Genomic DNA, 24,510 nt, shown 5'->3' with positions numbered 1-24,510 from the left:
GTATTCGGCTCCTGGAGAATTAATCAAAGATTGAGTCATTTGTCGTGAGGTAGTCCAGGCGCCATCATCCTCAAACCAACAGTTACCTTCTAGCATAGATAAAGTATAGAGTCACTTTTGGTAATTGAAACATTTACTTGGCAGTCTGCTTGTGAAGAGACACTATTTGTAGTAAAGGTACTTTGTAGGCAATGCCCCTCTTTCCCCTGTTCCTGGGATTAGGAGAGGGGAGCGGCTCGACCAGGTTCTACTCCTGCTTCTTCGTCCTCGTCTTCCTCTCTGCTCTTCGACAACATCTCCTGCATCAACTTTGCACCCATCACCAACCGCCTTTCAGTCTCCCAACATCACAATCCTGCAGGACTCCCTTGTTTCTTCACACTCTGGCTTTCTTCCAGTCTGTTCCCAACTCTTGATTTCTGGGATTCCGCAGCTGTGCCAATCACACCCGGCGACACGCACTGCTCATTTGCCAAGCAAGGTACCAGACTGTCGGGTCGCAACTAAACCTCTTTGATGCTCGTCTCGCAGCAGGATAAGACGAAATGAGTGACCAGGCGGCGATGATCGGGGGAAAACAAGGTGGCAGTGGCATTCCCTCACCCCCCAGAAACTAGGAGGACGCGGTTATTCCAGTCGCAGAACGTGAAGAGAGAACGCTGGAGCACTTATCATTATTCTACCCATCCCATCCTACCAACTGGTCTTCCTTCACTCTTATGCAACCCCCGGTCCTGTGGGCTGCTGAGATAGGTATTTTCCCTCTCTCGTCACCAATCCATTTCTCTGCCCCCCTCTTTCTATTGTTTTTTTTTTTATTATTATGACTTGTTTTCCTTTGGAATTATTCCTTTTCAGACCCTGTCGAAGACAGTACCACACAGCAGGCCCCAGTGGGCTGCCTGTTTCTCCACCCTTTTTTCTTCGGCCACACCAAGCGTCGCCCCCTCAAATCCCCAGGAACATGGATCAAAATTAATAATTTGACAACTCTGGCTGATCACACATTTCCGGCGCTAAGTCATTGTGCACAAGTCTCCATCATTGCGCCTATCTGAATGTTGCAGACATGGCCTGCAATGATCAGTCCAGCCCGGCCCTGCCTAGCTAGCTTTCCCACAACCCCCTTCACAGTCTCTCTCGCTCCTCCACCGCATTCTCTCTTCTCTCCCCTTCCAAGTCTGCCTTGCCCACTCAGGCGTTAAGGTAATTGCTTTCCTTGTGTCTACTGCGCCGATGCGGCGGGAAATGTACACAGGTGAGCGTCATATGGCTGAATCTTCTGTCGTCTTCTCAGCCGCTACACATGTTCGCCGCAATACTTACCCTGCAACAGCATTGCTGTTGAGTCAAAACGCTGCTTTATATAATTTGCATGCTTTCTTCTTGTTTCTTTGATATTAATATCTTTTTCCATCCGTCCGAGGTCTCGACTGTGAGGTTGCAAACAGATCCGACTCAATTTACCCGGAGTTTAAAAAGGAACAAGACAAGTCAAGTGAATTACAGCTCCAGACAACATCTTTCCTTGCGATTGTGACAGCACGACTTCTGGTCATGAATTGGACCTCCGAATCCCTCCCGTCCGCTTCAACCTATGTTGTCACTTCATCTGATGACAACTCGATGATGATAGAGACAACTCACGGTTACGCGACTGAGGCCTTCGCGCATGCAAACTATCCCAGCAGTTCGCAGCCACCTACTGGTCTTGGAATCACTTACGTTGGTATGGAGGCTCAGTTCAGTCAGATGGGACTTTGCTCTGCTCCAGAAACACTGTCCCAACCGACGACCGACTGGCCTGATCAATTGATGCCGTCCCTGTTCGAGCCCTGTCTGGAGATTGAGAATCTTACCACTGGGGCATGCTACGAATCCTTCCCTGTTCACCATGATGTGTCCACCTCTCCCCACAGCCTTTATAGCCCCCAAACCCTAAGCGCATCACCGAGTTACTGTTCGACGTTGGATGTGGGAAATCAGGATACAACGTGCAGCCAGCCGTCCCATAGGTGGCCAGGTACGCCTTGTTCGGACAACACCACTCCTTTCGAGGGATGGTGCCATGTAAAGCAAGAATATGACGATTGCCCGGATCCACTGCTCTACTCTGAACCGAGTGATGCGTCTGGAGTCTCTACGTCCACAACGATACCTCAACTCATGGTGAACGACACCTTTGAAATCACGGCATCCCCTGGAAAAGAGAAGGGCGACACCGCTCTTAAGCCTGATCCCATATCAGAAGACTCCCTGGGCCACGGTCAAACGATACCAATACCCCAGACTCTCCAGTTCACCTCTCGGGCAGCCACGATGACATCAAATCATACTGACTCGTGCAAAGTGCCTTCTGCTAGCGGCCTCGTCTGCACCGTGTGTGGCACCCGCTTCACTCGACGCTCAAATTGCCGGGAACATATGAAAAGACACGATCCCAGCTGCAGAAAACTCTACCCGTGCGAGGCTTGTGGAAAGACTTTCGGAAGAAGGACTGACTTGAAGAGACACGTGGATAGTGTAAGTCGAGTGGGCCTGCTCGTTATGTCTATTGCTAATCCACGCGAAACAACAGATCCATCATGGACTGCGGAAGTTCGGTTGTGACAAATGTGACCGGCGTTTCAGCAGGCAAGATACTTTGGCAAGGCAAGTTCGCACCTTGTGTCCCATCTTTAGCCCGCCTCTGTTCTAACACGGGCAATTTTCAACAGACATAAGGCATATGGTTGCCGGCAAAAGTATCGAAGATCCAGTCCCAAGAAAGGCAGGGAACCCACCGGTTCCCCCTGTCAACCCGTTTCTTCTGGCTCGCCAGACGTACATCCCCAACCCAGCAAATGATTTTGGATCGGCACATGGCAAACAATTGGTATTTTGAGCTCGACACGGCTTCCCTGAAAAGACAACGACCTGGCCACGCAATTTGCGTTGACCGCATATTGCCAGTGGCCTACACACGACATCTTAAAGTCTTCGTTTGCAAGACTACAGCAAAGGTTCACGATCGACATTGCATACATTCTCAATAGAATAACGAATACCCCGGAGCATTTGAGCATTTATGGGAGGCCATTTTCTGTAGCATTTTCACTTACGCGAGCGGCAACAGAAGGCAAACCGAAGATATACCGGCGTTCTTTTTCTCTCCATACTGATTGATTTTGTTTCTTTGATTGCATGGATCTCATTGGCGGAGGGCAAAGCAGTCTTTTAGGCTGTCAATAACCGGCATAGCATAACATGTAAAGATAGGGACCTGGCGTTGACCACTGCGAGGTCATGCTGAGCGTGATGATTCGCAGGAAGCATTAATATGATCTCTAGCATCAGTTTAGATACAGCATCTGGCATATATCAAACCACTCAGCCAAAAGGGTAACTAGACAATCATCTCGCTAGTAGGGATGATAGCAGTAGGGTCAACACAGGAGGGATACACCAGCATCTGTTTAGTTCAATCCTCGTGTGAGAGCACTGATCCACCGCAACTCATGAGACCGCCTTGACTTCCGAGTTCGGACCAGCTGGCAGCCTAAGAGCTAGTTAACATGACATAAAGGTAAGGATGTTCGTGCTACGTAGATAGGCAAGTCCACTTTTGACTAATTCCACTTTTGACAAATTGGACAGAATACGAGATATTGTGGATGACCGGGAAAGCTAAACTTGATCCGCGACGCCTTAAAAATGTTCGGCTCTGACCGTCAGGGGACCGGCTCCACTCTGAGATTTGGAATCTCGATGAGTGCGTAGGTGCAACGAACAAACAAACTGCTCCCCATCTGCTCCATCACCCGTGTGAACTGCAGCAAGTTAAATATCATCTACTGGTTGCTGAAAGGAGTAAATACCGGCCTTGGCTCATTAAGACAGTGCTGATTAGTCTAATGATCTACTCCGTGCTTCAATCTCAAATTCACGTCCATCCTCATGTAGAGATTGACGTGACTCTGAGCGATGGTCTAGACTCATATAGGAATGTTCGCCCAAGCAACGAATTAGCCGATCATTATATCAAGACGACGGAATCGGCAATGCCGATAGGCTGAATATGCCGGAGTCCGTTTCCTTCGATACAGCAATCAACTTACCTTGTGCCTGGTCAAGCAGCTCGTATCAGATACTCCTACCATTGGCGGTGGTTTATTGGAAAGTTCGCCGAAGTACTCTGAAGTCGGATCTTTCCTTACCTGCCATCGGACGACGGGGGATTCGGAGCCTAGGCTCACTGCACGCCTAGATAGTCTAGTGAGGCACTTGCGCCGTAGTCCGTACACTACTCCGTACGCCGTACTGCTCAGCATTTTCTGACATGGACAATGATATGCTGGAATCATAAAAGTAAGGAACGTAGAGTATCAGTTGTCACCTAGACTATGACTTGTCAGACCACTGCATGTGAATACTAAATAGACCACATCTAGCTGATGATCCAGCAGTGAGAGTGCGAACCCTTCTTCTGATGCTGTACTCAATACTCCATACTTCGTACTCGTAGATTGTTGCATAAGTTACGGGCAGGTGAGGGCCGTTATCTCTCCGTCCCTACTGTCTGAGGCAGTGTAACCCAAGACTTTACTAAGTACAGCGTATTTTACTGACGACCAGCTGAGAGCATTGGGATCGCTCGATCGAGCCTCTGCTGCTCCAACAGGCAGCAAGATCCTGGTTGGAATGAGTCACGACAATCATTCGTCACCTAGCGTATTGATCAAACAATCAATTGAATATCTGTAGTTTGTGCAGTTATTTCAGGGACAATTGATATTTCAAGACATGTAGGTTTAACAGGCTATGACTACTTGATAGCTGGAGATATGCAACACACCTCCGCTGCGAATCCTTCATTGGTTAGTATGGGCATTAGCACTCCGGACATTACCTCATTCAAGTATTGACTCTATCCATAAGGTATCATCTGATCAGGGTGGCCATCAGAGAGGGATTCTATAGGATTCCATAGCAGGTACTCCGTATGGTATGAGGATCCCTGTTTGCCCGGGCGAGTAAGCTGTTCGTCACATGGGAGTCTGCAACAGGTGGCAATTATTCAAGTTGTCTTGGTCTTATTATTCACTCTTTGACAGGAGACAGTGTATCGGATCTGATGAGGACAAGGAAGGAGAGAGTATAGCAATCCTAAAAAGGGTTGACATAAGGGAGGACGTAGGAATTTCATCAAGTGCTTGCTCAATGACAGACTTATACATAGCAGGTAGATACACTGTGATAAACTTTGATAATAATAAGCTGTCAATCATCATTGTACCACTACACGCGATAATAGGGAACCCTTGTGTTGAAATGCGGGGACTCAATAATGGAAACTATGATAATCACCGCTGATTTGGTGGTCGATCTGTGAAATTCTGCCCTTGTTCGCCTCACCGCTTTATAATCACGGGCGGGGTTTTGCCTTTATGAATAACCAAGGGGGGGCAAAACCGTAAAATTCTCAGACGCTTTTCAGAACTCTCGAAAGCCTCTCGATCCTCCAGCAAATATCAACTTAATACATTGTCCAGAGACACATACCAAGATGACCGCCACTACAACAATTTCTGCTCCCCCAAGAATCACGGCGGAGAATGTCGCCACTCTCTTCCCCGAAGTTGATACATCGCTGGCTCGGGAGGTTTTCCCCTCGACAACGGACTCCGCCAAAGACAGCGAAGAGCTCGCTGGCTACGATGAGGAACAGGTCCGTTTGATGGACGAAGTATGCATTGTTCTGGATGACGACGATAAGCCCATCGGCAGTGCCAGCAAGAAGGCTTGTGAGTGTCTCAATTCCTTGTTTATCTTTCGGGTGTCTCTCAAAAAACATTCTACTAACCAGTGTGATGGATAGGCCATCTCATGACCAACATCGACCGGGGTCTGCTTCACCGTGCATTTTCAGTTTTCCTTTTCGACTCCAACAACCGCCTGCTACTGCAACAGCGCGCTTCCGAGAAGATCACCTTCCCCGATATGTGGACGAACACCTGCTGCTCTCACCCATTGGGTATTCCAGGCGAGACGGGCGCCGAGCTCGAGGCTGCTGTGCAGGGTGTGAAACGTGCTGCGCAGCGAAAACTGGACCAGGAGCTTGGAATCAAGGCGGAGCAAGTACCTCTGGAGAAGTTTGAGTTTTTCACGAGGATTCACTACAAGGCGCCCAGTGATGGAAAATGGGGCGAGCATGAGAGTATGTCCCTGATACCCTGATGGCTTCTGAATTGGCTTTTGCAGTCATTGCTGACACATTCAAGTCGACTATATCCTCTTTATTCAAGCAGATGTCGACCTGAACGTGAACCCTAACGAAGTCCGCGATACGAAGTATGTCAGCGCCGAGGAATTGAAGCAGATGTTCAACCAACCAGGCCTCCAATTCACGCCCTGGTTCAAGTTGATTTGCAATTCGATGCTGTTCGAGTGGTGGAGTCACCTCGGCACGGCGGGCCTGGAGAAGTACAAGGGGGAGAAGGAGATTCGCCGCATGTGAGAGGTCTGCACAACGAGACCGCACGGTGAAGGATTCTTTTGTTTATAGCCAGCACTATCTGGCACTTTCAATATTCTGTTTGGAGAATAGCATGATACCATACCATGGCATGAGCCAGTCACTTTATAACATGATTCCTCAATAAGGAGCCAATCGATGTTCTTTTGCATTTACAGAACTCGACAATATCATTAATTTCTGTTTCATGGGCAATCAGTAAGTCGCCTTGCGGGCCAGGGCCATAAAGCTACGAATGACTAGCATCGACTCATGCACCTCTTACCCAAAAAATTGCCGACTGCAGCTAACGTCGAGTCTCCGCTCCAGTGACAATAAACAAGATACAGCAGGCGAAAATCACCAATCCAACCACAGTAAAAGTAAGTTGCGTTCTCCACCCACTCTGCACCAGGGCCGCCTTCCGACTATATTTCACCACCGTCTGGATATAGTTCCCGAACCCGTTCACAAGACAAGTCAGACTCAGAACCCAGAAGATAATTCCCAGCGGAAGGGCCAGGTGGCGTTCAAGGCCCGTTGGTTGCGTGCGGAAGTGGAACGAAATGATGATCGCTATCGAGACAACGGCGAGGTACATGGATAGCCGGAGCCAGGAGAGGAATGTGCGTTCATTTGCGCAGTGATCTCGAGCATCGGAGGTGACGTTCTCGAATAAGAGAGCTCCGAAGAGAGGGCGGCTGAGGAAGAGGTGTTTCCTATCCTCGAGGTGTCTGGAGCATTGGGTCAGTTGGGTAAACTCTGGCCAAGGGATGCTATCAAGGTGATCGAAGAAGACAGAGTGGGTGCACGGCGGTCTCGAACCCGCCGCAATTGGTTCCCTGGTCCGAGTAAAATGAGGGCGCGGCATACGTAGGATTCTACTTACTCCTCTACTATCACTGGATTCGAGTTCGTCACGTTAATTATTGGATTGTATCGTGGCCGTAGAGAGGATGGATCCTGGCCTGCCATGCTTTCAGGCATATCGAGTATGAATAAAATTCTCGCAAGAGAACCTTCGGAAGGTGTGGTCATCCAGGGGCAGCTATGAAATTCATGGCGGGGGAATAACCACAATTCCTTCACAGTGAAGTAGGATCAATTAACACATGAGTCCAGTTATTGACCCATCCGATGATAGGAGCACGTGATATGCATCTGCTAGTCCACTTTGAGCTGATGTCATGTGCCAACTCACGCCCTGCAATCGACTGATGTTTGCTGCCGTCATCCTCAGTTTGATTTGTCTATCGATGTCCAAAAGTCGACAGCAAGTATGGGACTCCATATGGACTTTGTTGGGTGCAGATCAACCACTCAATAATTCGAGAGCTTGTGTCTTGTTTGGATGGGATGATGTGGAATCTATACTGACGTTTGCGGGGTTTACTGTCCGAGCAACAATGCAAGAGTACTAAGCATGGTCTCTTGATATCTGAAGAACAATTGATCTTGAAGGTATCTCTTATTCGTGTCTGTGTCTTAGAAAATAGGCACTAATAAGATATTGTTAATTCAAAAGTCAATTGATACGAGATGAGTCATGACTGGTGCTCTTGGACGACGTCAAAAAGGCAGTGGGGCCCTTTCAATATCCGGTCCTCACAACTCTATTCCTGATCTTCTCTTATCGCCGCACGCGGTCATCGACGCGGAGTCTGCTAATAATCTAGCTCCCCCAACGCTGTTCGTTCCGCTCCCAATCACTGTGCTTTGTTTCCTGTACTTCAATGAAGGGCTGAGGACGCTTCATTTTGAGAACTGGGACCGGGTGAATGACAGCGGCTGCGTATCTCAGCATCCTTCGGATAGACTCGGCAATTGACAGCTTAATCCTCTGCCTCTAAATAATTGTCAGCATGGTTCGCAGTCAAGGCAGTCGCTCGCTCAACGCCGACGAGCAAACATTTCACGGTCGTTGCATGTCAAGCTCCCCTCTGGCAGAAATGGCAATTGCTCGAGATATTGAAAATTATGCGGATAACGAAGGCTCAATAACCACCACCGAAGACGATGACAACTCTGAGGACTCGACAGTACGTGCGATCAATAGTCAGCCCGGCACAGTTCCCCATTCTTTAGTTGGCTCTTACCAACGCCCTAGCTTTTTCACCACTGTGTCGCATAGCACAGTTGTTCCGCACCGAGGAGAGCCAGAACATCTTTCATGGAGGGAACGTGACCTGGCAATCGAAGAGGAAAGACGTCTTTTGACTGATAATCATGTTATTTCGGATGATACCAGAACACATGAGCACAACGGACGGCGGCGCAGATTTAGCGGCCTTCTGTCCCGCAGTCTCAGATCAAAGTCCCCGGAGCCTGTGGATTCACTGGAGTCTGGTATTGGAGTGGAGAGGCCGGAGAGGACGGAAGCTTCTGCTGTACCGACAGAAGCTACCTCTCTGCTTGGAGCTGGGAATGGTGGCGCTGACTATGGCTTGAGAGATGCTGAAGCGATAGATCGAAAGTGGGAGGAAGCAGTGCTTGCTGGTCTGATACATACAACATGGAAGCGAGAAGCTCTGGTGATAAGCAGATACGCTGCCCCGCTTACTATTACCTTTCTGCTTCAGTATTCCCTGACGGTAGCGAGCATATTCACCCTGGGTCATTTGGGCAAGAAGGAGCTCGGTGCTGTTAGCTTGGCAAGTATGACTGCAAATATCACCGGCTTCGCAGGTTCGTCAGTTTCCTCCATTCTACGTTAATCTTGTCATTCTAATTGTGCCATGTAGTCTACCAAGGTTTAGCAACCAGCTTAGATACTCTTTGTTCGCAGGCATACGGGTCTGGAAAGAAGAAGCTTGTCGGTCTGCAAATGCAGAAGATGGTCTTCTTCCTTTGGACTATTACMATTCCTATTGCAATTATTTGGTATTTCGCCGATATAATTCTTATGGGAATTGTTCCGGAGAAAGAGGTCGCCCAGTTGGCAGGTTTGTACCTGAAGGTGGTTGCTCTGGGCGCGCCGGGGTACGCTTGCTTTGAAAGCGGGAAACGGTACATGCAGGCACAGGGGTTGTTCTCGGCATCTCTCTACGTTCTGTTGATTTGCGCCCCTTTCAATGCATTCATGAATTGGTTCCTCGTCTGGGTATGACCGCTCCAATCAATTTCTCGCATAGTTTGGTCGAACTTGACTGACTCGTAACTAGAAAGTTGGTTTGGGCTTCATTGGTGCACCGATATCAGTCGCCATTACCGATTGGCTAATGCCATTCTTCCTGTTCCTCTACGTGTACTTCATTGCGGGCTCAGAATGCTGGAATGGCTTGACAAAGCGTGCTTTTCGGAACTGGGGTCCGATGATCCAGCTTGCACTGCCCGGACTGGTCATGGTGGAGGCCGAATGCCTTGCCTTTGAAGTCTTAACTCTGGCATCGTCATGGCTTGGCACAACTCCCCTCGCTGCGCAGTCGATCTTGTCCACAATCTCGAGCATTATGTTCCAAATCCCCTTCCCGGTGTCTATCTCCGGCAGTACTCGCATCGCAAATCTCATCGGTGCAACGCTTGTGGATGCCGCGAAAACTTCCGCAAAGGTGACCATGGCATTTGCGGTCATCGTCGGTCTGTTGAACATGATCGTCCTCTCATCGCTGCGCCATTATATTCCCGTTCTATTCACGTCAGATGAGGAAGTAATCAAGCTCGTAGCTGGAGTTCTACCTCTGTGTGCAGCGTTTCAGCTTTTTGACGCCCTCGCGGCAAACTGCAATGGTATCCTGCGCGGTATCGGAAGGCAAGAGATCGGAGGTTACGTCCAGCTGTTTTCATACTATGCTATTGCGATGCCGATCAGCTTTGGCACAACCTTTGGACTGAATTGGGGTCTATTTGGTCTCTGGTCCGGTGTCGCTATTGCGCTTGGTCTTGTCTCGATCATCGAGGCAATCTTCCTCGTTAGGGCAGATTGGAATAGGGCTGTGACTGATGCCCTTCGGAGAAACGCGATGACATAAATGTCTTTGCGTAGTTGATACTATGATTGGTGGTGCATATGATATGCTGCCTCCCCCTTATCAAAATGGATATGTGTAAATGGACGTTGAGGAATTACTGAGTATTCGACCAGAGGATTCATATAGGAGGATAAAGATTTAAGTCTGCTGTCTCGTCAAGAAGAATCTGGACTTCTAGGTATATAGTATCAAATAGAGAAGAACCAGGCCTTTACCTTTTTACTTCCCGCTACATACTCATAAATGTCACATTAGCGGTATATGCAATACACAATCATCCTAGTACTCCAGAATCGCCCAAGTCTGCTCATCAACAGTCGAGAAAATAACGCCAGCAGTAAGTAACTCCTCACCAGCCCGTGCTACATCCGGCATGGGCAGATTCAATTTGGCGGCAATCAACTGAGCGTGTAGACCCTCGTTGCTCTGAGGCTCAGTCTTCAAGAGGTTATAGACTCTCCGAGCGGCAGGACTCATAGCAGGGAGATTACTGTTTCCAGCACCGTAGTCATTTGCACCACCCATCGCGGCATCCGTGCCAGCCCCAGCACCAGCAGCGCCGCCAGCGGCTCCACCACCGAGAGGGCCACGCGTAAAGAACAAATGGATCGCAGCGGCCTCGAGAAGATGGCAGTGCACCTCGTTGAGGTTCGTCGTCGGCCGTACACAGTGCGCTCCCACGTATCGCTTATTCCCGAAGGACTTGATCTTCCCAAACACCTTTGCGTAGCCGTTCAGCTCGACTTGGTTCTTCCCGGAGCCCGTTCCCTTCCCATCGTCCGTCTCCATCGTGTCGGCGGTCTGTGTATCTATCCACTGCTTCACTTCAATCTCCCCTGTGCCGTCGTCGATCTTGTATGTGACGTTTGTGCTCTGTGAGCTGATGTTGCGGACTTGACCAATGAAGCAGACGCTGGCCGCGTCCGCTCCGTCAATCTGGAAGGCGGCTTCGGGGTATGGTTGTGAGGCATCGAGGGCTTGTTTGACTGTGATCGGACGAAGGGTGGCGTTGTTGTTGTCGCCCTGGGTTTGTATATGTCAGTAAGGCTTCATTCATCAAGCGATGAGTGTGGTCTGAGATCGCCGCCTTGTTTGATACAATCTGGGAGGCATAGCTCATTGGAGCTCTAACTTGGGGAGTGCTAACGGAGGGCAGAGAGCAAAATACCTTTCCGCCAGCTGGACTGTTCATTTCTCCAGGCATGAAGCCACCGCCGCCTCCACCTCCGTATGAGTTGCTGCCATAATTGTAACCCCCGTCTGGCAGAGGAGTCAGTCAGGCCATGGCAACAAGGAATTACCGATGTAAACAGCGAAGAAGAAGCTCTGCTTACCCATTTTGTACTAATTCTCGAAAAATCTGCTCTGAATACCCACCAGGGGAAAGCTATCAATTATCACCGTGAGAAGTAAAGAGCTCACATCATTTCTCTGAGAGGGCTGTCATTTTACCTCTTCGGGACGTGTTGGACGCGTCGCGGGGCGGACTGTGTTTGTCCTGTTTGCAGCAAGCATGGATTGCAGTAAAACTGGAACAGAGTTTGTTGGCTCACCGCCTTGGGATTTCTCCTCCGCTAAAACGAAAAAAAGTGAGATTATCACGACAGGGCTAGATTTGTTCTGGTTGGAAGGAAACGAGAGGCATTCTGGGTTTCGATTTCACCCTTGAAAGATATAGTTGGACGGAAGGGTTTTCTGTTTCATCTTACATCTTACAATATTGATTAAAGTCAAAGCCTGAGAGGTTCCGAGCTTCAAAATATATCTTCGCCCGCCCTCGGGCGATCTCAAACAACTCTTTTTTTACGTATTCTGTTTAGGAGCGACCTGGACCACCTGCGCAACAGAATCTCAAGATGCCTCGCCGCGCGGCATCCCCAGCGATGTCCGAAAATGAGTTCGACATCACAGGCGCCCTCTTCCAGAATGACATCGAGTCCGACAACGAACAGTCTTCGGCCAAGTCCAAGCGGCAGCCCCCAAAGAAGGTTCCGCCGCAGGCGCTCGACTTCCTCGGCGACGTGAATGAAGACGACGATGACGATGAGGCTTTTATCGCCGAGCAGCAAACTTCTGCCAATCGCAAGGCTTCGAATCTCAAGGGTCGTACTGTGAAGAAGGGTGGTGGTTTCCAAGCCATGGGCTTGAGTGCCAATCTGTTAAAGGCAATCGCTCGGAAAGGTTTCTCAGTACCGACTCCCATTCAGCGTAAGACTATTCCGGTTATTATGGACGACCAGGATGTGGTTGGTATGGCTCGGACTGGTTCAGGAAAGACCGCCGCTTTCGTCATCCCCATGATCGAGAAGTTGAAGAGTCATAGCACCAAGGTTGGAGCGCGCGGCCTGATCTTGTCCCCCTCGAGAGAATTGGCACTGCAGACATTGAAAGTCGTCAAGGAGTTGGGCAAAGGTACCGACCTGAAGTCGGTTCTTCTTGTTGGTGGAGACAGCCTGGAGGAGCAATTCGCGATGATGGCCGGCAATCCAGATATTGTTATTGCGACGCCCGGTCGATTCCTGCATCTGAAAGTGGAAATGAACCTGGACTTGTACAGTATCCGTTATGTTGTTTTCGACGAAGCTGATCGACTGTTCGAGATGGGTTTCGCCGCGCAACTAACAGAGATTCTGCACGGTCTTCCTCCGAATCGACAAACTCTCCTGTTCTCTGCCACCCTTCCGAAGTCCCTTGTTGAGTTTGCCCGCGCCGGCCTGCAGGAACCTACATTAGTCCGCCTGGATACCGAGAGCAAGATCTCACCCGATCTTCAAAATGCCTTCTTCTCCGTGAAATCATCGGAGAAGGAAGGAGCCTTGCTTTACATCCTCCAAGAGGTCATCAAGATGCCGACCGGGCCAACCGAGGTTGCGCAACAAAGGAAAGAAGAGGATGCGAGCGCCAGGAACTGGAAGAACAAGAAGAGGAAGAGAGCGGAAATGGATAAGGCTGTCAATACGAGAGAGTCTCCGACCAAGCATTCGACAATCGTTTTCGCTGCGACGAAACACCATGTCGATTATCTTTACTCTCTACTCTGCGAGGCGGGATTCGCTGTGTCCTACGTCTATGGTTCGTTAGATCAAACCGCTCGAAAGATTCAGGTTCAAAACTTTAGAACGGGCATGACCAATATTCTCGTTGTCACCGACGTTGCGGCCAGAGGTATTGATATTCCTATCCTTGCGAATGTCATCAACTACGATTTTCCCTCCCAGCCAAAGATTTTTATCCACCGTGTCGGTCGGACTGCTCGTGCAGGGCGCAAGGGTTGGAGTTACAGTTTGGTCCGGGACGCAGACGCTCCTTATTTACTTGACTTGCAACTATTCCTTGGAAGAAGACTTGTCGTTGGCCGCGAATTTGGTGATCAAGTGAACTTCGCCGAAGATGTTGTCACAGGTAGTCTACCCAGGGATGGGCTCTCTCAAAGCTGTGAGTGGGTGACTAAGGTCCTGGACGATAATGCCGACCTTGCAGCCCAACGCACGGTTGCTGCTAAAGGTGAGAAGCTCTATATGCGAACCCGCAACGCGGCATCTCTTGAGAGTGCCAAACGATCGAAACAGGTGGTTTCTTCCGACAACTGGACAAGTATACATCCGCTCTTCCAAGATGAAACCAGCAATTTAGAGGCCGAGCGAGAGAAGATGCTCGCCCGTATCGGTGGTTACCGGCCGCCAGAGACAATCTTTGAGGTCAACAACCGGCGCATGGGCAAACATGAGAACGTCGACGCTCTCGATACGATCAAGAGAGTTCGTACCACTCTAGAGTCCAAGAAGAAGCGTGCTCAAGCGAAGGAAAAGTCCGAGTTCCTCGAAGACACGTCCGACGGCGAAAAGGCAGCCAATGAGACCGAAGAGAACCAGAACGAGGAAGCATTCTCTGACGAGGATGACGACGTTCCCACGGGCGTGGCAGATGACATGTCGATGGCATCCGATTCAGAGCTGGAAGTCACCTTCTCATCATATTCACAATCAAAGGAAAATAAGGCAAAGAAAGCCAGCGCGGCGGCTTTCCAGAATCCCGAATACTTCATGTCCTATACTCCCAATAACAACTCTCTGGCGGAAGATCGTGCTTACGGTGTGCATTCCGGCACCAACTCCAACTTCGCCCAGGCCTCACGCAGTGCGACCATGGATCTGGCGGGCGACGATGGAGGCCGCGGGTTCGGCGAGGCTCGTACACTGATGCGCTGGGACAAGCGACACAAGAAGTACGTGGCACGCCAGAATGACGAAGACGGCTCCAAGGGCACGCGCCTCGTCCGGGGCGAGAGCGGAGCGAAGATTGCAGCCAGCTTCCGGAGTGGACGGTTCGACGCGTGGAAGAGAGGCAATCGTCTCGGCCGCTTGCCTCGGGTGGGTGAGGCCGAGGCTCCTAACCTCGCTTCTGGTCTCAACGCAGCCATCGCGGGCAAGCGGTTCAGGCATCGCAAGGAGCAAGCACCCAAGAGGGCTGATCCTCTCCGTGGTGATTACGAGAAGATGAAGAAGAAGGCTGAACTGGCCAAGGAGCGGTCCATGTCCAAGGCTGGCGGCGCAGCACCTCGTGCCAAGAGCGAGCTGAAGAATACGGACGATATCCGGATTGCGCGCAAGCTGAAGCAGAAGAGACGAGAGAAGAATGCTCGTCCCTCAAGGAAGAAGTAACCGGGAGGTCGAGTTTTCTTTCAGATTCATGTATATACCAGGAATTGCCTATGATACCTGCTACAATATTATCTGTTTTTATACGAAAGCCCAATTCAGATCATTTCTAGGGGAGGACCACAACCAAACTTCTTTGGTGACGAAATCTCTTAAGCAGAATATCATTTCTGCCATGTATTACCTTCTAGCCCCTTATGCCAAACCACAATGCTCTCTCAGTAAAACTGCTCATAAGTAACGCCCCCTTCAATACAGAACCTCTCAACACATCACTGAGAAAATGCTACTTAATAATCTACCCAAAAACCCGTGAAGGAGACCCATAAACCCAAGCCTAGAATTCCGAGATATTCCCAGTTCGCTCAGCCCGCAAAGGGAGAAAATAGAATGCATATGGAAGATCCGGAACCTCCACCAGCTGGACTATTGATTCCGACGGTGGATAGTGGAGCATCTGTGCAGCGCTATTGCGTTCTCCGGAACGTCTCTTGTTTGGTAACTCTTTTCTTTTCTTTTTCTTTGGCAATTCAGAGATCCACACTCCGTCTCCTTCCTGCCACACCGGTCTTCCTTGGTTTGGGGAAGGGCGAGCGCCGATGGGAATTTAGGATGTCACCAACATTGCGTCATAGAATAAGTGTATAGGGTATACTTATAGAAGTGCTTTAGGTATGCTGAGTTTTATATGCCGATCAGGTATTTCAGAGTGCGAATTTCAGTGTGTATCATGTGACAGAAGATCGACTGATAGGACAAGGGGGAGGTATGGATATAGGACCTTTCTTTTTCCGTCTACCTTGTGATTCCTTGCTCTTTATTTCTCCGTGTGTGTTGGGAGTCGGGTATGATAGATCATCTTCTGAGCAGGGGGTGCGTCCTTGCGTCCTTGGCTTTCTCTCACTTTTGTTTTCTTTTTGTGGAGAAATTATTCCCCTTCCCAAAGCCAATAAATATGGATATGGCCGTACTTCATACATACGAGCTTTTCTACACGCAACGACTATTTGAGCATGTACAGTGCTCTCAAGGATAATCATCCGAAGTCCAAGAGTAAGGTAGGTGGATGGTATTGTCTGGTCTGCATGGATCGAGATCAGCAGCAAGGATTGTTGGGCGCTTCTCCATAAAATGGCACCAGCCTGGGCTTGACTATCTCTTATTCGTGCTTGAATCCAATTAATACTGTCGGTCCCTTGGCCTTGCGGCTATCAACGTATGCACAAATATGATTTTTTGCAAGCCAGCCTTTTGATTTCAGCTCGACCTGCGCAGAATAGAATTGTCTTAGGGCGACGCAGGAGTTAATGCAAGAGGACATACATTATTAGGCATATGATTTGATGCGCTGACGTGTGATACGTGGATATTTGATGAGCGCACACTGCTACCACGTTGAACTTTCGAGCTGATTCATTATGGTTTCTGAAAGGCCAAACGGAGTATAACTGGTTAGTCGAGCGTTGACCCAAAATGATGGGACCGTCGATCTGTAGATGACGTTAATACATTTCAATAAACAATGCCAATACTGGATGATCATTTATCCAGCTAGATCATAGCTGCAGCAAACCAGCCACTGAGCAGTCTCACCGACATTAGCCAGCTCGACTGGCTTGATCCAGGGCTTCTTTCCGACTGCGAATTTGAGTATGATGCATTCTTTATGCCGGTGACTTATCATTTCGCCAATTGGGAACAGATTAGGCGATCTATGTGCAATTCCCCGAAGGGGAAAAGGGCTTCTCGTCCCGATACTTGTGAGATGCATCTTTTCGAAGGTCAAGTTACTGAACCTGCATCCAGGCCAAGCGTCCGTTGCAACCATAAGGTTGGGATGGGCCAACATTGAAGACAGGGCGATCGCTTTCGGATCGAGCGTTTCGGAGTTTACTCTGTACGAAGCTGATAACAAGACCCTGCACATCAATTGGATCGTCAGACCACTGCTTCAAACCTTCGGTTGTCAATCTCCCCAACTGATGCATTGAGGGGATATCACGAGAGGCGCCATAACAGCAAGTGGTTGCACAAGTTTCAAACTCATCACCAATTATATGGCTGTAAGTGGAATACCGGCAATGTGAAAGCGTCCACAAAGTTCAGTGGCTTTATGCAAAAGGAGAAAGTGGTGATGTTATTAAAACATACCTGCTCCTCCTATCACCATCATCATAGGCATTTGAGCCGATCACACAACGCAACAGGAAAGGAAAGCAAGTCTGAGATCATTGGCCCTTTTCTGGGAGTAGTCGTAATGGCGGCCTTTGGGAGAGGACACTGGCCTCTCATCGCAGCTTAATTACTGCCCCAAAAAGATGTCCATAATAAGACAGGCAAAGACTCGAAGACTTAGACGCACAATTAGGTGAGATAAAGAAGAGAAAGTAGGCTTGATAGACTCGACAATGTCGTGTACGTTTGCAACTCGCTATTCAACAAAATGGGATAAGTGGCAGCTGTCATGCGTGCTTACTGATAAACGATGACTTATCCGCCTAGAACGTGTCTGATTAGTTTCTGGGCTTGCTCATCTTTTGCACATGAAGATCACTTGTAGTAAGTACCCCAAAATTGACAGGCGCAGCCGTCTGGTGGCCTTGTGAAGTTAGGGAAGCCAAGGAAAGGCGCGAAGTCGATGACTCGTGATCAATGAGAGGATTTTACTGGGTATATTCAACCTATTCCACATGTTCCACGCTGAGAAATCTGGTTAATGCATAGCGGATTTTTTGATTCGGTGAATAACTCTCCATCAAACGTGGCAATGACTCGGGTCTGATTGGGGAAAGTCCCTCTCTCGGAATATTGTGCACTCTCGTGTAGCGAGCTGTTGTGGTTTTGCATCAGTGAGATGCATGCTCTGGCTGCTCATTCGATAATGTAGAGCAGCAGTTTGAAAATTCCAATACGTATAGCACGGAATAAGGTAGTCATGGAGCCAATTGGATAAAGAAGGGTAATACTTGGGATCTCTCAAATGCCTCTTTACCTTTCTTCTCCTGAGCCATACACTGTCTTATACGGGACCGCATCGATCAACGTGGAGAAACTGCTAAGACAGAGTAGACAGAGTAGCATGTTGACGACTCAGCACTCCGTAGACAGATAGCAGCGTGACAAATCCCGGCGTCAATCGTTGCCCCATTAGCCACTGCTGCGTGTTTCCCGAAAGAGCAGGTAGCTCTGTTCACGAGACCCACTAAACCCTCTCCGGGTAGACGCAAAGCTCCAGCAAAGGGAATGGACCTCGGGATATCGTCAAGAAACCCCAATTAAAGACAACACCGGGCCACTCGAAGATTATTGCTTTCACTGTCGTCGTTGCCTCCCAAGCACAGTTTCACAATTGATGTGAAGAGCCATGCAGGCTCGCACTCAATAGTTCAAGTCGATACTCCAAGTTCGACTTCCAGTAAACAATCGAAGCTTTGAGAGTTGCGCATGTCCCAACTGTTCTGAAGACCTTATGCGACGTATTATTACTCGTCGAGACGAATGAATCTTAGTGCTTAGTGGCTCAAGCTATTGACAATTCTGAGCGCCTAACTCTTTAGACTAACGAGCCGATCGTGCTGGCGCCTCCCGCTCCGGCATGCATGAACTGCTTACATTTGCTGAGACTGACTCCGCGTCTCATCACTGGACGCTTGGTCCCCCAACACAGCCAGACTGAAAGCCTGAAAGCACGGTATCAGTGTATCACACAACGTATCCATCACACTGTGAGCCTGGCACTGATGACCATGACCGGACCCCTTACTGCTGGCACCTCGTGCGGCATGTTCCACAATTGGAGTTCATGCTCCGTCTCCAGCCCCTTTCATGCTGGATCACGGCTCTGACTGATCTGATCGACCGTTCTAGCTGAGCATTGAGCCTTATGTCATGTACGAAGGTGTTCGCATACAATCTCATTGGCATGTCCTCTCGTCGTGCTTGTCTCTGCTAATTGATTCCTTACACGCAAGGATGTCAAAAGCGCGACAAACCGAAAATTTGATAGCAAGCAAAGAAGTTACCTGACACCCTGACAACCACAGTTAAAGCCTCGAGAATTTCTCCGACGTTGCTCCGCCCGAGTATCTGCTAGCTTTGGAGTTTGGACCCTCGTTCAGATACTGAATTCGGCGCCAATCGGATGTCCCCAAAAATCCAACAGGTGATTCTCAATGCATATACTTCGTACTCCGCCCTTTTGTGCCACTGAGTCGTCTGACATGTCGACAACCCAGAAATCTTAATTTTTACCGCTTGATTATGCTCACTGGGGTTCAATGTCAAGCTTACCGGAGAGTTGGAGAAAGTGCTGACTCGAACGGACGGTTCTTATCGGACATAATAATCAGGCAATAATGGACAATCTTCACGCATATCATTTGGACCCAAGGCAACAGGAATGAAAATGCCTCTTCGAATCCTTGCCAATTTCGCCGTCTAGAATGTTGCGGCTGCAGCTACAACTTGATACCAAGTACTCCGTACTCCGTACGTAGCATTCATATCCCAGTTACTCCGTCTACGATCTATTATCCTATGTACCAAGGACCCCATCGTCCTGTGCTGACCAACCCAAAGGTTGAGCCGTAGAGATTACGCACTTTTGGCTCTCAGCGGGTTGGCTTGCTTCTTAGAAAATAAGAGTCCTACTAGGCTGGTGATCCTGTTTCATGAGCTACACCCTACTTAAGCCGGAAAATGACGGTCGATCCAATAGCTCCGAGGGGCCACCTCTGAAAACAGACGAACCGAAATTGTGCACACTGCATTATGCACTCTGCAGGTGCTGTGTGCGACTCTGAGATGACTCCGCAGTCCACTCTGTGATGCGAAGAGCACAAGTCAGATACTCATGAGCTTTGTCATGGAAGCAAGAGCACGCATTCTTCTAACTCATCGATCGAAAAGCACGATCCGAACGAGCCTATAGCGATAAAGACGGAGAACGAAGAAGTATCGAACCTCTTCATACGAGATATATGTACGGAGTACTCTGTCATGGATTGCTATGACAGTGGGTCTCGCTCTCGAACCGCTGGAACATAGCCATTGCGGAGAATTGTAGCTTTTTTCTTTCACTCAAAAGCTTGAACTGGCGTCTAGCGTCAAGTCTCTTTTGACTGTACTATAAACATCATTGGCTACCGCAGCTGCTCCTCAAAGTGCTTTTACACAAGATTATTCATTAATTCCAAGAGCGCCGTGTGCCCAGAGTCTATGGTCTGCCTGGTCAAGTGTCAATTTGTCAACTCATCATGCTGTCCCGTGCCCTTGGAGCCACACGAGTCCCACGACGATCTGCATTCCGGGGCTGGGGCTTGAGAGAGATTCCGCCAGGATTCATTTTTAAAGATCTCCATATCATGACGAAGGAAGAGATCGCTTCCATTCAATCCAGATAATCTAGTAAAAGAAAGGGCTCACCATTGCCAGTGAAAAGAACAAAGAGAAAAGCGAGAAAAGAGAGACACTGACAACGGGAAACCCTACGAGGAGAAGAGAAGTGAAGTCATTATCATTTGGACTGATGATCATTTAGGAAAATAAGCAGCTCCTTGTGAGTTGCTGGATCCTCCAACGTCTAAGGTAATGCATACTCCGCCCCAACGACTCGAGAAAATAAGACGTAGGCGCAGTGCTATTGGTCAGAAAACAGGATTCGGTGATTTCTTTTTTGGCCTGTTAAGGAAAACAGCCGGTGCTGTGTATCATCATTCTCAGTTTTCTATCGTACATGTCTCATGTGTGGAGGCTACACAGACATCCAGCTCTGTGCTGATAAGCCTGATACGATTGGACCGACAAGCTAAAGATCCTGGCAACAAGATGAACCTTCTTGCGAGTTGCTCCCTCACTTTCTCAGTCCCAAATCCCAAATCCCAAATCCCAATTCGGGTTTTAGCGCATGTCAAACTGGGACGGAATGAGCTAAAGAATAATGACAATGCACAGCTCCCTCCCTGCCGAGCGGACTATTGGCAAAAAGCTGCAGGCGGGCGGGCGCGGACGTCGATCCGTCGCTGGCTTCCTTTCGCCTTGCGTCCAGTTCCCTGATTCGGCAACGTCCCATGATTCCAGTTCCATCAAAAGCAAAAGGGGAAGAGGAAAAATGGAAAATAAAATAAAAAAAGGGGAAAAAGCAAAAGGAAAGCAGAGCTGAATTTCTTGCCCCACTCCACAGGAGCAGCTGTTCTTGAGTTGGTCTGCCCTGCTAGGCTGCTTCCTACCTAGACACTGCATACTATGGAGCATCGACATCGACCCAAGACGTTATTTAACCTTTTTGGGATTGTGTCACTGGCAGTGGCATCCTTATTCCCTATCGAGGTCCATCTGGAGAAGTCCCTGGAAGAAGAGGAAACAAGAGAAATGGGAAAAATGATTATCGGAATCATTCAAGAAACCAAAAAGAAAAAGAGAACGTAATGCCACGGTCACAAAGGGACTACTAGCAACAATGTGACTGCGGATCTGTCGAGGCTCATCACTGAAGATTGAGTCCTTATTATTGATTGGCCTTGACTGAGGAACCCCCTCCCTCCCCGGAGGATTGGAACCTGACTATCAAGTCTACTATTTGTCCCTCTAATTCTCCCATTCCTAGTGAGCAGTGACACCCTTCCGTCGTCCAGACACCGGAGTGCCAAAGGAAGAAACCACCCTCCTCCGTTTTGACTCCATTGAGATCTACCATGATGGAGATCAAGGCTATCGGCTGCTAGTTCGCTGTTGCACTGGCCACTATAACCCACTCTTTCCTCACGTCGCATGGCGCATCAGAGCTTTTCCCGTTTTAAGGTAGAAGCCTAATCTAACCTGCGAGAAAAGAAAGACTAGATCGTTCGGACTCTATCAATCCGTCTATCACTATTGTCTCCTCGCTCGAAGCAAGTCTTCCACTTGACGGTTGATGAGCTGTATGCCACTTCTGGGCCCAGAAGAAAAAGAAACCGATATTGAGGCTTCTTCTGACTCTCCATTTGTTCTTTTCACTCCCTCAGCTGTTCAAATTAATCGGCCGAACCAAGTGGTGCGTCTCATTGCCCCCGTATAGTTCACCGTTTTTCCCTTTTTCCCCCTTTCGGGTAGTGGACTGTCCCCCAAGTCCACCCGAAGCCATAACGTCTGGGGCCCAATTTTCAGCATGCATCGTGACTCGGAGGTAAGGCATATCTGCTTTCCCTTTTGCGCCGTTTCCTTCCTACTTTCCTTCTTTCGCTGAAAATGTCCCGCTCTATACTCCTGCCTAGCCCCATTGATCGCCCTTCCCATACTGCAATAAATCAACCCTACATGAGAACGGCCGAATCTATGGAGACCGCTGTCATGTTGTGGGCATAATTCAATGATCGACACACCCTAGTTTATGACTTGTCCAATCGCGGATATTGTACTGACTGATTATAAGCTCCTCCAGTCCTTGGACTTGTAAGCGTGAGAATCTCAGATGACGACTGGCGATCGAGAAGAACTATTGCGATTGGATAGACGCTGCAACTCCCGAAAGCCTTTCTCCATGCCAGATATGCTGCCTATTTCAACATCAGATCTAGCTTGTTTTCTGTTCCTTTGAAATCATTTCAGTCGTAGTTCCTTTACAGCACCAGGGGACCCTCAACCTACCAAATGCAATCACTCGTCCTTCCCCCTACAGCCCTCGTCAGCACACAATTTGGACATCCAAGGTTCAGTTCAGCCTCCGAACGGCTTGCTCTTAATTACACCCTACCGACAAATGCTCGTCTTTGCAATCCCCGGGATCTTCCACCCGTTCACCCTATGTCCAGCTCGGTCCCGGCAGAAGACCCGCTGGAGACTGCTCGACACGTCAGACCAACCCCTCATACAACAGGACTGCCAACAGTTACGGCTGTGTCAGTGACCGCGCCAGCGGTGACAACCGCGTCTGTGTCAGAGACGGCTCTAGCGTCGGGATCTTCAGGCCCCGCGACAGGCCATACTTCAGCATTCCAACAATATGTGGCCCCGGTCACTAGAGAAGAGATACGACCACCATTCATCTTCAATGAAACCGCCCCTAATTCCCAGGCACCGCTTGGAACCACCGAACAACGGGCAGCACAAGAGCCCTCGACGACGTTTCCGTCCTCAAATTTCGGAGCCTCACCGCCTGCTAGGGAGCTGCTGCCAAAAGGGACGAGGCGCACTAAAGCACACGTCGCATCGGCATGTGTTAATTGCAAGAAGAAGCATCTAGGGTGCGATCCTGCCCGGCCTTGTCGAAGGTGCGTTTTGTCGGGAAAGGAGGTAAGCCATTCTATTCTAGTCCACCTGATACCGAGTTCGTTGCTAAGATGAATACTGGTGAAAAAAAAGGCTACCTGTGTTGATGTTACGCATAAGAAAAGAGGAAGACCGCCACTGAAAGCTGAAGATGCGTCTCTCAGGACGTACGCATCACAGGCAGAGAATGCGACGACATCTGGAGAGCAGCAGACCCCTCTACCCAGACGCACTCATACGCATAGGTCCACCGGCTCCCGCGAGATTCGACCTGTGACAGACCTTCGGATGCCTGGTACATCGCACGGGGCAGTCGGGTTTAGGGCTCCGCCGGGTCACCCTCACAGGTGGTCGACTTCCGTGTTCCCCCACGTCGTGGATCCCTCATTATCGATGCAGGCAAACCTGGGACATAGGCGCTTTTCTTCTTCTGGTTCCATACCACAGATGACGGTTGCGACACCGCCGGGCTTTATTCCTCTGACAAGCGGTTTCAGTCCTGCGCTCAATCTCGGTCGCACGCAAATGGGCGCAGGAAGGCCTCTTTCTTCATATACTCACCAGGGATTACCTCCTACCACGTCTCCACCGCAATATCAGCAACCATTCGGTGTGCCCATGCCGCCATACACGGCGAGTCCAAGAATGGTGAGCCGGTTGCCGGCGGGCGAGACTCGTGAAGCATACCCGGAATCTCCAGTCCGGTTGCCCCCTATTTTCCCTCCAGCAATGGCGCACTCTCGTCCCACACCACAGGCACATCGGTTGAGCGATCCGTACCCGGCAGCGTGGTCGCCACGACTCCGTGAGGAGCTGATGCAGCCACAACCACAGCAGCAGACTGGAGGGTCATCGCCGCAGAGTTTTATGGAACCAATTTCTCCTGCCACGCAAACGCGTCACGCAGCGCTCGAACACGGCCACAGCCACGGCCACGGCCACGGAGACTTAGGTTCGCAACAATCAAATCCAACTGTACAAGGAGCACAAAATCTCTCAACGCAGTCGTCTCCAGCTCGTCCTCGGGACGAACAACCAGCTGGGGGACCCGAAACAGGCGAATCCAGGCCCACCAAGAGGCGAAAGATGGCCTTGGATGATATGGTGAACGACTGATCGTCTCCTATAGACCGGACTTAGTATGGGT

At 49.5% G+C, this 24,510-nt stretch overlaps 7 protein-coding genes across 7 annotated transcripts; 5 read left to right on the top strand and 2 right to left on the bottom strand.

The window, feature by feature from the left end:
• Nucleotides 1-1,557: 1,557 nt before the first annotated feature.
• On the top strand, nucleotides 1,558-2,698 carry Asppvi_011032 (putative C2H2 finger domain protein (Ezf); the record flags this gene model as incomplete). Its single annotated transcript, XM_043306868.1, has 2 exons — nucleotides 1,558-2,523; nucleotides 2,579-2,698. The coding sequence occupies 2 exons, from the start codon at nucleotides 1,558-1,560 to the stop codon at nucleotides 2,696-2,698; spliced, it is 1,086 nt and encodes a 361-aa protein (XP_043162803.1).
• A 2,847-nt stretch (nucleotides 2,699-5,545) lies between these two features.
• On the top strand, nucleotides 5,546-6,496 carry idi1 (isopentenyl-diphosphate delta-isomerase IDI1; the record flags this gene model as incomplete). Its single annotated transcript, XM_043306867.1, has 3 exons — nucleotides 5,546-5,783; nucleotides 5,858-6,196; nucleotides 6,261-6,496. 3 exons carry the CDS (start codon nucleotides 5,546-5,548, stop codon nucleotides 6,494-6,496), a joined length of 813 nt encoding a protein of 270 aa, XP_043162802.1.
• A 304-nt stretch (nucleotides 6,497-6,800) lies between these two features.
• On the bottom strand, nucleotides 6,801-7,480 carry Asppvi_011030 (DUF202 domain-containing protein; the record flags this gene model as incomplete). The annotated part of the gene is made up of 2 exons (XM_043306866.1): nucleotides 6,801-7,227; nucleotides 7,383-7,480. The coding sequence occupies 2 exons, from the start codon at nucleotides 7,478-7,480 to the stop codon at nucleotides 6,801-6,803; spliced, it is 525 nt and encodes a 174-aa protein (XP_043162801.1).
• An 875-nt stretch (nucleotides 7,481-8,355) lies between these two features.
• Asppvi_011029 (MATE family efflux transporter) lies at nucleotides 8,356-10,461 on the top strand (the record flags this gene model as incomplete). Its single annotated transcript, XM_043306865.1, has 3 exons — nucleotides 8,356-9,178; nucleotides 9,235-9,593; nucleotides 9,655-10,461. The coding sequence occupies 3 exons, from the start codon at nucleotides 8,356-8,358 to the stop codon at nucleotides 10,459-10,461; spliced, it is 1,989 nt and encodes a 662-aa protein (XP_043162800.1).
• Nucleotides 10,462-10,740: 279 nt separating this feature from the next.
• On the bottom strand, nucleotides 10,741-11,799 carry Asppvi_011028 (putative replication factor-a protein; the record flags this gene model as incomplete). Its single annotated transcript, XM_043306864.1, has 3 exons — nucleotides 10,741-11,484; nucleotides 11,630-11,721; nucleotides 11,796-11,799. 3 exons carry the CDS (start codon nucleotides 11,797-11,799, stop codon nucleotides 10,741-10,743), a joined length of 840 nt encoding a protein of 279 aa, XP_043162799.1.
• A 518-nt stretch (nucleotides 11,800-12,317) lies between these two features.
• On the top strand, nucleotides 12,318-15,122 carry Asppvi_011027 (ATP-dependent RNA helicase DBP10; the record flags this gene model as incomplete). The annotated part of the gene is made up of 1 exon (XM_043306863.1): nucleotides 12,318-15,122. The coding sequence occupies one exon, from the start codon at nucleotides 12,318-12,320 to the stop codon at nucleotides 15,120-15,122; it is 2,805 nt and encodes a 934-aa protein (XP_043162798.1).
• Nucleotides 15,123-22,745: 7,623 nt separating this feature from the next.
• sclB (putative C6 transcription factor) lies at nucleotides 22,746-24,479 on the top strand (the record flags this gene model as incomplete). The annotated part of the gene is made up of 2 exons (XM_043306862.1): nucleotides 22,746-23,387; nucleotides 23,457-24,479. 2 exons carry the CDS (start codon nucleotides 22,746-22,748, stop codon nucleotides 24,477-24,479), a joined length of 1,665 nt encoding a protein of 554 aa, XP_043162797.1.
• Between the last annotated feature and the right edge of the window lie 31 nt (nucleotides 24,480-24,510).

The sequence above is a fragment of the Aspergillus pseudoviridinutans genome (genome assembly GCF_018340605.1).
Source record: "Aspergillus pseudoviridinutans IFM 55266 DNA, scaffold_9, whole genome shotgun sequence".
Lineage (NCBI taxonomy): Eukaryota > Fungi > Ascomycota > Eurotiomycetes > Eurotiales > Aspergillaceae > Aspergillus > Aspergillus pseudoviridinutans.
The sequence above is the reverse complement of the archived record's forward strand: the minus strand, read 5'-3'. Positions and strand labels throughout refer to the sequence as shown.